Raw genomic sequence first — 12281 nt, 5'->3', positions numbered from 1 at the left:
ATATCTCTGAGAGGAACCTGAATGAGGGATTCTCTCTGATCATGGTTTATTTCTGTGATTAGAGCCATGGTTCTCAAAACTGCTTGCTCATTGGAATCACCGAGGGCACGTCAAAAAGTGCTGATGCTGCCTCTGTTCCCCGCTATTGTGATTTAATTGACCTGGGGTTTGGTCTGGGCACTGGAACTTTTGAAAGATCTCCAGAAGATTCTAACGTGCAGACAAATTTGGGAACCACTGGATTTGGGAAAGGCAAGAGGAGGGGGCATTCATCATTATCTGCTCGGCTATAAAATTTTAAGTTTAGCTACTGGTGTTTTTCATTTCGGTAATAAAATCTGGGGTAATAATTCTCAAACCTTGCTGCATATTAGAATCACTTCAGGAAGTTAAAAAATCCTCACAACCAGGCCATACTCCATACCAATTAAGTCAATCTCTAGGGGTGGGACCCGGGCATCAGTATTTTTTTTCAATGTCTCCAAGTAGTTCCCCAATGTGCAAGTCAAGTTTGAGAACCAGTGACCTGCAGTGGTTCCAAAGGCAGCATCAGCACCACCTGAGTACTTGTTAGACGTGCGTATCTTTAGGCCTCACCCCTCAGACCTACTGAATCTCTAGGGATGGGGGCCAGCAATCTGAACTCTAACAAGGCCTCCAAGTGACTTGGATGTGCCATAAGTTGAAAGCCACTGACCTACAGAGAAGTGGCTGCCCACTTGCCCTTAACTTCCTAGTGAATCTCTATTCACACATGCAGAGATGAAAATAACAATGTACTACATTCTAAACCTATAGACCCTCTTACTGTGATATGTAAAAGAAAATTTCCATTCTCATATTTTTTCTTGAAATCATTCTATTATGTAGGACTGACCAATCTGAAGGTAAAAAATACAACTGCCAGGAAGCAAATGCTTTTAGGCCTCATTTAACCTCAACCTCCTATTGCATAAATGTGGTCATTTTTCATTAGGTCATTTAAAACTGTTCTTTATCTTTTAATGTGGCTCCAAATTTTATACAAATTATCAAGGTTCTTTTCCTTATTAGTGGTAAAATATTTTTTGTCTACTTTTCTCTACATAAAAATCACTCCATGCACAGTACAGCTATGAAGAGTTAAATGTGGACCATTGATGAAATTAAGTCAGATAGTGTCTCTCTTACATAGGCAACAGCTAATTTTGAAATTATTTTAAATCTCATTCACTCATCATAGAATGATTTGGGGGTATTTCCTATGTGCCAAGTATTGATAGCTTCTGGAGGAGGGAAGATACTAACGTGAATGAGACACGTGTACCTTTGAGCTTGTTGAGGACATAAATATAGGGAAAAAAATTAGAATGATAATTGTTCCCATACAAAGGACACTGTGAGAAATGAAGAGAAAACAACAAACTCTGCTTGAGGAATGCGAGAAAGGCTTCAGAGAGAAGGCAGCGTTGAGGAGTTTCTCATGCAGAGATGGTATTCCAGGCATCCGGCAGAGGAAAAGCACACAGGTCTCAAAGGAACTCAAGTTGTCTGTGTAATTTATAACCCTGAATATTCAGAGAGGATGACTAGTTCTTACCTAATATCAAGTGCAAAGTCTAAGAGTAGTACTCACGCAGGACAATAAGGGGGAGGAGAACGGCTTCTTACAGTGACCACGAGTGTCAGGTGCCATGCTGGGCACTAGTGTACAGGAACAGCTGAAATCAGAATCAAAGTGACTAAAAGTCCCTGTTCTTCCCAGTTCTTACTCTCTCCTGACCTTGACTTATGGGGACCAGCCATCTTTAGCAGTCCAAAGGTGAAGGATTAATTGCCTGTCTGGACAGTGTTCAATTCCCAGAGAAGGCTTAACTGCCTAAGCATCCATATTAAATACTATGTCAGTAATTTGGGCATAGGCTCAGAGAATGCATATTTTTAGAGGAATTGAAGTGTTAATCTATGAGTCAGATGCATCCTCCTCTGCGTACGAGCCAGTAGGGTTTTCTCAGAGAAAAACATTAGTATATTTAACACAGGGAAATCTATAGAACTATCTACTTAAAAACAATCCATTACTTTCTTTTTCTCCATCAGGTATGAAGATGATAAAAAAAGAATGGGCTGGGATGTTGAAGGAAATACACTATGCTTCAGGAGTTAGTTGCTTAGCAACACAGTTAAATCTCTTCAAACTGTCTAAGCTATAAACAAGAAGGTGAAAAAACATAACAGGGAGGTGGTCTGTTTAGATAATAGGGCTTTAATTTATTGTTTTTAAAACGCCTATACAGAGATTCATGTAGAAATTATTGACTATGTTATTGTCCAAGACATTAGCAGTGGGCATCAAAACCTAAGTTATTGAATCTTCAATGTAATAATAGAGCTTAAACCATTTTCTAATAAGAAATTAAATATTAAATTGAACAGATTACTTCTTTTGTTAATCTGTCTCAATCAATTGTAAAGAAGCTTCCTAAATTTGAATTTCTAATCCTTTCATTTGCACTAAGGTACCTTTACACTCATTTCCTATTACAAATGAAATTGGAGAATGAAATAGGTACATCTACATTTTTAAAATATGTTTAAAACAGCAAAAACCTTTCCTCATGCTTCAAGATATAACAAGAATCCTATGCATTATATTAAAGATTATATGCTGTGAGAAAACCTTGGAAATGCTACTTAAGGAGTTTAATAAATGGATCTCATTTGAAAGGGAAAAGTCTCTAAGTAAAAATAGTCAAATCCAAGCTGTCTTTTTCCTCCATTCTTTTTGCAACACTGGTATATCTTTTTGTGATTGAAATCAAATTTAAAGTTTTTAAAATTTAAAACCAGTAAATCACAGTCTTCAAGTCCTTAACTGCAGCATCTGTGCTTGGAGGGCTGGGAGGCATTCTTAGGAAATGGATTGATTCCTTAACTGCTGGGGCAGAATTTGGAGCCAGTGGGTGGTATGAAGGGTGTGTATTCATCAGTTTAAGCTTTATCTATACTTTCAATGAAAGAGCTACCTATTTGCAAATTTCTGATAGAAAGAAGGGTGACTGTATTATTCTGTTTTCTGGGATGTAAAACCCTGCATTCAAGCTGTTTGTTCTTAGCATACACAATAAGTGGACACCTCAGTCTGTCTAAAACGATCACTCTGCAAGTCATCAACTAATCATCACTTATGGGTCTCACGTGCTTTCATAGGCATGTTTGATTTCTAGCCTTACATGTGTTATTTTCTGAGACGTGACTTGGAGTATTCCATTATTATTTGTCAAGCAATTGCATAAAAATATGAATGTTCACACAGCTTTATTTTCTCTACCATAAATACGGAAACATATTCAACAAAATTCAGTCACACTATGGGTCTCTGAAGTAGAATCTTGAGTATTTTTCTATATTGAGAAATACTGAACTTTACCCTGAGTATACAATCAGCAAATCCCAAAGGTGGGAAACTAAAGGCTGTTTAGCAGATAAATTGTTAGGAAGAGAAAGGCTTGGAGGGGAGATGCTAATAGATTAAGACAGACTTAAAAGCAGGGGTGGGGTGGGGAATTACGGTGTCTAGAGATGCAAACCTGGGTGATAGAATTATTACGGGCACGTCTTTACTATAAAAGCATGACAGTGTTACTTCGGGGGAGAGAGTGCTGATCTATGTAGACATGAGATCAAGTAAGAATAATGCTTTGGGATGATGAAAATGTTCTAGAATTAGATAGTGGTGATGGTTACACAACCTTGTGAATATACTAAAAACCACTGACATACATTAAAGGGGTGGATTTTATGGAATGTGAACTATATCTCAATGAAAATAAAGGACACTTTTGTTTATAACAACCACAGTTATTTAGATAGAAAATCCATCAAACAAAAATATAAGGATATATATATAAATAAAACTATTTGAATCAGGCAGCCTAGAGAAAGGAAAGTAAGAGATGTGGTACATGAGAAGTCACATTATGTGTAACAGTAAGTGAAAGGTACATCAGGGTCATTTAATCAAGATTTCCATGTATATTAATTATACAAAAACTGGGTTTTCATTTATATACAAAGGAAACCACTTATAACCCTCATCAGCCTAATCATTTAATTCTAAAAGTTGGATAGTAAAATATTTTAACCTACTTGGGGGTTTAGTTCTTGTAATCATTTACTTGGGAAATAAAACACACTCATGAAAGCGGATAATAGACACTTAGAATACAGCATTTCAGCAACCACAAATGAGTATCCTGAGGAAATTCACAATGAGGGAGACTGGTTACAGGGAGATATCTTTCATTTGCTTCCAATTCTGATTCTGTTTTTCATAGACGGTTCTGTGAATTTCAAATTTTGCAAATTCATTAAGTACTAGAGCTCAAGTCATGAAAAGTAACTGGATATTAAACAAGTACTTCAACTAAGCCTAAATCAAATATCAATGGACCAAAATACATGCAGGACACACATTCTAAAGCTATGCTTAAGATGCAAGGCACTCTGGCTACCAACTTATTTGGGGACAGAATAAATTTAGAGAGTCATAGAGTCAGAAGATAAGCTTCAGATGGCCAAGTACCTGTACTCCCCACCAGGTGGCCTATGGGTACCTATAATACAGCTCTCTGCTAAGCACAAATAAATCACTCTTGGAAGAGGGGCTAGGGAGTTTTATCACGCAGTAGGCCCTTAGAAATTGTGTTATGAAATAAGAGCATTGTAAGACAGAACAGAAAATCATTATTCCCTCAGTATGTGTAGCATCAGACCAGGTCAAGATTGGTCTACTTCCCCCTTAGCTACTATCCCATTTCTTTGCTTCCATTTGTAAGAAAACTCCTGTCTCATGGCCAACAGGCACATGAAAAGCTGCTCAACATCACTAATTATTAGGGAAATGCAAATCAAAACTACAATGAGGTATCACCTCACACTGGTTAGAATGGGCATCATCAGAAAATCTATAAACAATAAATGCTGGAGAGGGTGTGGAGAAAAGGGAACCCCTTGCGCTGTTGGTGGGAATGTAAATTGATACAGCCACTATGGAGAACAGTATGAAGGTTCCTCGAAAAACTAAAAATTAGAATTACCATATGACCCAGCAATCCCACCACTGGGCACATACCCAGAGAAAACCATAATTCAAAGAGACACCTGCACTCCAATGTTCACTGCAGCACTATTTACAACAGCCAGGTCATGGAAGCAACCTAAATGTCCATCAACGGATGAATGGATAAAGAAGATGTGGCACATATATACAATGGAATATTACTCAGCTATAAAAAGGAATGAGATTGGGACATTTGTAGAGACATGGATGGACCTAGAGACTGTCACACAGAGTGAAGTAATTCAGAAAGAGAAAAACAAATATCGTATATTAACACATATATGCGGAATATAGAAAAATGGTATAAATCAACCGGTTTGCAAGGCAGAAATAGAGACACAGATGTAGACAACAAACATATGGACACCAAGTGGGGAAAGGAGGGGGGTGTTGGGGTGGGATGAACTTGGAGATTGGGATTGCCATATACACATTACTAACAAGAAAAAAAATTGTACACTTTAAATACATGCAGTTTATTGTATGTCAATTATATCTCAACAAAAGTTCTTATTAAAAAAAAGAGACTATATTGATTATTAAAAAAAAAAAGAAAGAAAGAAAAAGAAAACTCCTGTCTCCTCCCACTTTCTTTTGAATCAGTCAGGCTTTCACTGACACCACTTCACCAAAACGACTCTTGTCAAGGTTACCAGTGATTTGCATGTTACTAAGTTTAATGGACACTTCCCAGTTCTCATCGTACTAAACCATCAGCAGCATCTGGCTCTTCCTCTTCTTTCTGACCTCATGTTGGGGCACCCAGGGCTTCAATCTTCAGACCTCTCCTCCGTTCACACTCTCCTATAATCACATTTTAGTGACGTCATCAACTCTCATCACATTAAACACTGCTGTCACCTTATAAATTTATATCTGAGGCCTAGACCACTCCCATGACCTCCAAACCATTTATTTAATTGCCCATGTGATATCTTCTCTTAAATGTTTAAAAGGCATCACAAACTCAACATGTCTAAAACCAAACCCGTGATCTCCTCCTAACCCCCATCTTCCTCTTTCCATAGACTTTCCCATCTCAGTCAATGGCAATGACATCCTTTTAGTTGCTCAGGACAAAAACTTAGAATTATCTATCCTTGATTCCTTTCTCTCATACCTCATTATCCAATCAGTGAGCAAATGCTGTTGCCTCTTCCTTCAAAATACATTAAAAAGACTGACCACTTCTCAATACCTCCACTGCTACTACTCTCTCCAAGCTAACATCCATTTCTTGTCTGGATTATTGCAATGACCCTTTAATGGGTTTCCCTGCTTATATACTTGCCCCACTGCAGTCTTTTCTCATCAGCTGAACAGAGTAGCAAAAGTGATCCAGTTCAAATATATGAGTTTTTATTTCTTTACTAGAAACTTTACCACCTCAGGGTAGCCATAAGGTAGTATATATCTGACACTGTTATCAATCTTACCTTTTAATATGCTTCTACCCCCCACCTCCCACTTGTTCTGCTCCAGCCACAGTAGATTCATCGTTATTTTCAAACATGCCAGAATATTTGCATCTACTGGTCCTTCTGCCTAAAGTACTCTTCTCCCAGATAGCTCCTTAAGTCGTTACTCAAAGATCACCTCAGTGAGCCTTTCCCAGATTACCCTATGTAAAATTACACCCACCCACAATACTCCTATTGCCGCCCCTCCCCCCCAACCCGGGTCCAAATTTTTCTACATAGCATTTAATATCATCTAAGGTATAATGAATTGTATTCATTTATTGTGTTTGATTCAACCCAATGAAAGATATACTGTATTCACTGCAGAATCCCCAGCATCTAAAATAGTTCCTGGCACATAGTATACACTCAAAAAGCTACATGTCTTTTATATTAAGAATTTTAAGCAATTTCCCAATTAGATAGTAGAGAAAGTATTCCATTATAAAATGTCTGTTTATTTTAATAGGTATTAAATGCCCTAGAAATCAGTCAATTCCACATTATTATTTTTTAATTGAGTCAAGCCACTTAAAATAAGTCCAAATATGACACACCATAACTAATTTTCAATAAAAACTATGATCATGATTTGCCTTCTCCAAATATCCGTTCTCTCAGATAGTCTGTTCGAGCATCCTTTATTGACAGTGCCATAGAATTCCATTCAAAATGAGGGATCTGTAAAATAAGTAATGTAGTCTGAATGAAAGATCAAAAGCAGCAACAAATAACATCAGGGAAGACTTCTAAGAATATTGAGAAGAGCTATAAGAACCCTAAAACATTAGTAGTTTACATAAACATAGACTTTGAACCCTTTTTGGGGTTCATGACAACACCTGGAAGACTCTTTTCTGCCTCACATCTCCTTTTATCCTCCTGTTCCTACAATACCAACAATGGACATTCTTTCCCACGTGCCTTTCTTATATTTATACACTAGCCTTTTTCTCTTATAACTCCATGTCCATAGTGCCTCTCTTTATTGTAAGATGAATATTAAAATCAAGAGATCTTCCAGAGACAATTTTAAAAGTGATTTTTATTTACTATTCAAAAAAAAACAAAAACAAAAAACCGGAGGGTATTCTATTTCAGAGATATTTAATATAGTTTTTTTTTAATATTTCTTTTTAAAAAGGTAATTCTATAACTTTCACCTTAAAAGGGGATTCATGTAAAGCCAGTGTCTCTGGGTTTTACAGAAGCTGAATTACATAAGTATTTCATACCTGAATTACATGATAGCCCAAAATTTCCAAATGTCGTTTTTTCATAGCAGATTTTCCTTTTAAATGAGGGATGTTTCTACAAAATGCTCTTGAATCCAAAAATTCGAAAGCAATCCTACATAAGATAAAAATAAAGATTTACTTCTGAAATTAAAATGAGAAACTAAATCATTATAAGCCTTTCAGGAGCAAGGGTGCACCTTTATAAACTAAAAAAAGTCAAATGAATAAATGAGTATACTAAGTTATTTTTCTACTTAAATTAGTAGTTAATGACAAGTAACCCTATTCATTAGAATTAAACCAAATTATAGTATCCCTATGCTTCTATCTATTTGTTTCTTTGTTCAATATATATTTATTATGCATCTACCATATGTAAGGCACTGTGAGGGATACAAAAATAAAAAGACACACTTTATAGTCTAACAGAGAACATATGAAACACGGCAAGTAACTATAATGCAGTGTAGGAAGCAGCTATGTGCTATCAGAAAAGTAGAGGCATGGGATGTCCAAAGAAGATACTATTTTCCACCGAGGACCAACCTGAAGGTTAGTGCTTTAGAGACTGCTAGGCTTTGGACAGTGAAGAATGGAGATTACGGCAGAAAGCACAAGAAAAGCAAAGGTATGTGGGTAGCATGCGTGAGATATATGAGGAGCAGATTTTTACTATAAAGTATCCTTGATAGCTAAGTTCATTAAACTGTGCCAAATTTAACATGTAGATAACAAAATCTGAAACTAAGAAAGGTACTTTTCAGTTCCTGGTGGCAGTCTTGATCCAGCTATTTGCGTATTTGATTCCGAGTGTATTTTTGGCAGTTTTCCCAAAGTTGTATTATGGCTTCCATATGGAAGAGGTTTTTTCCTTTTATCCAAGATACACTCAAAATCTGTAAGGAAGTACCAGAACCAACAATATGAATTAGGTAAATTCTTATAGGTAAAATTTTAAGATATTTATGAATATTTATTTAAAATTAATTAATGTATTTAAATATATACATATATATATAAAGCTACACACATACACTCACAAACATGAAGAATGAGGTACCTCCTTAATTATCCAACTTATTTCCTTTATTTATTTATTTTGGCCTCACCACATGGCATGTGGGATCTTAGTTCCCTGACCAGGGATTGAACCTGCACCCCCTGCGTTGGAAGCTTGGCGTCTTAACCAATGGACCCTGGCCAGGGAAGTCCCTATCCAACTTATTTTATATATATGATCTAGGCCAAGAGCACCTCTCTTTGAAAATCAATCAATAAAAATCAACCAGCAAGTATTACTAAACTATTATTTAGCATGGGGGCTATATTTAGCACTGCACTAAGCCAAATCGCATTAAAGAGTTTTATTTTAATCCCCTTAAATCTCTTGGTCACATTGCGAGGAAGCTAAACCAACTCATTTGAAAATTAGTAAAGACAAAGATGCAAACATGTATCCTGTCTTTCCTGTATGGACTTTACATAGGGTAACTAAACAGTGACATAAGAAGGTTCTTTTTAGACAAATTCCAGCTAATAAATGCAGAAAGATGATAGATGTAGAATATCACTACTTTGCCACCCCTGATGAATAATGCATTTAGACAATAATTTTAATGGCTGCTAAAATCAATAGGTGAAAAGCTGATGGGAGAACTTCCTAATGGATGAACTGACAACATACAAACATACTGATGAATCTTAATATAATAAAAAGAAGACAAGCAGAATTGTATGTCTTCTGATAAGATGCAATAAGAAGCACATACCACCTAAGAAACAGCTGGCCAAAAAAACCCACCACTGCCACCCCAAAACTAACCTTCATCTAATCAAGCCTCTAGATCTAACTACTGGTTTACAGGAAAAATAGGAGCATGTTGAATGACACCACAGGATTGCAACTAGAAAAGACCAACAAACAGTAAAATAAAACATATAAAAGATAATAGAGACACTTGAATGTGGACAAGCCATATAATATTAAGAAATTATTATGAATAGTTGTAGAGGTGAAAATGATGGCACTGTGGTTATATATCCTTTTAGCTATACATTCTGAAAAGATATATTATCTGTGATTTGCTTGAAAAGGATCAGGTGGGACTCTGGTTAGTGTGCATTAATAATTTTTAATGCTGGATGAGGGTTCATTATATTATTCTGTCTATTTTTGTATATGTATGAAATTTTTACGTAATAAAAACAATCAAAAGTATTTAAACCAAGAAAAAAAAGAAGAATGAAAAAAGAAACAATGAATGAAAAGGAAGAAAGAGTAGGTTTAATTACCTATTCTTTACATATAAGGGAAATTGGGCCACTGTAGCATCTTCAAGTTAATTATCAAACATGAAATATACTTTTCTCATAAAGAGAATGAATTCTGGAGCTAGAATGCCTAGGTCATCCTGGCTTTACCATCTGCTGGCTATATAACCTTGGGCAAACAACAATGTCTCTGGGCCTCAGTTTCCTTATCTATAAAAAGGAATAATTTGCAAAACTTATAGGGACATAATGTTTATTATATATAAAACACCTACAGTAATATCTAACACATAATAATATGTAACATAATAATATGTAAGTATATCAATTACTATTGTTGTTATACGAAATTACAGCATTGTTTGAAAGATGCATATACCAGCAAAAAACCTTAACAAATCATGGGATACTCATTCAATGAAACAGCATGCAGTCACTAAAAATAATGTTGTATAATCATATCTGTTGGCACAGAAAAATATTCACAATATATAAACAAAGTTACAAACACTATAAAATAAGCCATTTTGGTTTTTAAAAAGTCAGAACTTTTTAAAATACATATTGCTTGTTCACATGAACATGTATTGCTTGTAAAGTTAGAAAGAAAACAATGAATGTTATTAAAAAAAAAAGTCAGAGAGAAAAGTAGACACCAAAAGTAAACAGTGGTTGTATCATGGGTGATTTTCCTTTTTTTTGTTATCTGTCCTTTCTGGTTTTTCTCTAAGCATGTATTATGTATCATATAAGTGAGTGTTTTCTTCCAATCCTTGTTCTTAATCATGCTATTGTTTTGTCTTAATTATGCCATATCCTCATATACAAATATTACCAATTAAATCTTATTTTTAATAATTTATACATATTTTCACATAAAAATAAGCCTCTTGACAACATGATGTACAAATATTAGCAATACAATGGGCTTGGGATATAATAATCCTAGTTCCCTGACCAGGGATGGAACCCATGCCCCCCGCAGTGGAAGCACCTAGTCCTAATCACTGAACCGCCAGGGAACTCCCTGAAAATTTTCAAGACAACAAAAAAACTCAAAAAAAAGTTTTAAAATTCCAATTAATGAGAGGATTCTGTTTAGTCTCGTTTTCTGCAAGTAGCTAATAATCTACTAAAGACTTACCTATTGTGTAGTAATAAGGTGTAAGAACCGAGGCTTTTACAAAATTGACTCCTCCCAGTACCTCTGCTAACATTTTATAAATCTGCTGTTGTGCTCTATTCATGCTGCCAAAATCTTCAGGAAAATAAAAATAATCAGTTCACTTAAAATAATGAGTTTTTGAATGAAACTCATCACACATCTACAAACTGAAAAATAAAGATTAATATTTCCAACAAGAGTTTTGATGTATTAATACCATAGGCAATGACACTAAATTCAGCACAAGTTCGTTGGCTCTCTACCAAACGAGATTTAGTGTCCTAAATATTAAGCAATTCTTACAACACAAATTTCATCTGCAAAATGGTTCCATTAAACAAGTTATGGCACTGTCAGGAATTCTGGTGTCATGGTTAGGTTTAACACTAAAAACAGTGCACTACTTAATACTGTGTTTTATTTTTTTAAAGAATTTTATTGACATATAATTGACACATAATAAACTGCATATATTTACAGTGTACAATTTAGTATTTTTTTTTTATTAGTAATGTATATATGGCAATCCCAATCTCCCAATTCATCCCACCCCAAACCAAGCCACCCCCCATAATAATGTGCTTTAGAATTAAGCTTTACAGAAATAGAGACACAGATGTAGAGAACAAACACATGGACACCAAGTGGGGAAAGCGGGGAGGGTTGGGCGGGGAATGAATTGGGAGACTGGGATACCAAATTGTACACTCTAAATATATGCAGTTTATTGTAAAAAATAAACAAATAAAAAGTTAAAAAAAAAAAAAGAATTAAGCTTTACTTTCTGACCCAAAGAAAACTCAAACCTTTACTATACTGTTGCTGACAGAAGCGGTCATGAAACCATGGAATCTGATATTCCGGACATTCCAAGCAGACTGCTCTATTTAATTCCATAAGACGAAACTGGACCTTCATATTTAGAGATGAACATAAAACTGAAATTTAAAAAATACATTAATAGACTTTGATAGCTTGAACTTAGCAAAGATGATTCATTTTTCACATTCATCCCCATAATGGTTGTAACTTTTATTCTCATATTA

General features: G+C 35.3%; 1 protein-coding gene across 2 annotated transcripts in view; it reads right to left on the bottom strand.

Moving 5' to 3' along the window:
• Positions 1-5578: 5578 nt before the first annotated feature.
• Positions 5579-12281, bottom strand: part of FASTKD1 (FAST kinase domains 1) — a 39915-nt gene continuing 33212 nt past the window's right edge. Inside the window, exons 13-18 of one of the 2 annotated variants that reach the window (XM_057745748.1) lie at positions 12042-12173; positions 11215-11328; positions 8557-8695; positions 7797-7911; positions 7119-7242; positions 5579-5905 (exon numbers count right to left, since the gene is read on the bottom strand). In XM_057745748.1, the coding sequence (XP_057601731.1) occupies positions 7147-7242; positions 7797-7911; positions 8557-8695; positions 11215-11328; positions 12042-12173 (596 nt within the window). In that variant the 3' untranslated portion in view covers positions 5579-5905; positions 7119-7146. Of the gene's footprint in view, positions 5906-7006; positions 7243-7796; positions 7912-8556; positions 8696-11214; positions 11329-12041; positions 12174-12281 lie in introns of those variants that run through there. The other variant, XM_057745747.1, reaches the window with a different exon arrangement.

Source organism: Hippopotamus amphibius, chromosome 8, assembly GCF_030028045.1.
Source record: "Hippopotamus amphibius kiboko isolate mHipAmp2 chromosome 8, mHipAmp2.hap2, whole genome shotgun sequence".
Lineage (NCBI taxonomy): Eukaryota > Metazoa > Chordata > Mammalia > Artiodactyla > Hippopotamidae > Hippopotamus > Hippopotamus amphibius.
Note: the sequence above shows the minus strand (reverse complement) of the source record. Positions and strands in the feature narration are given on the sequence as shown.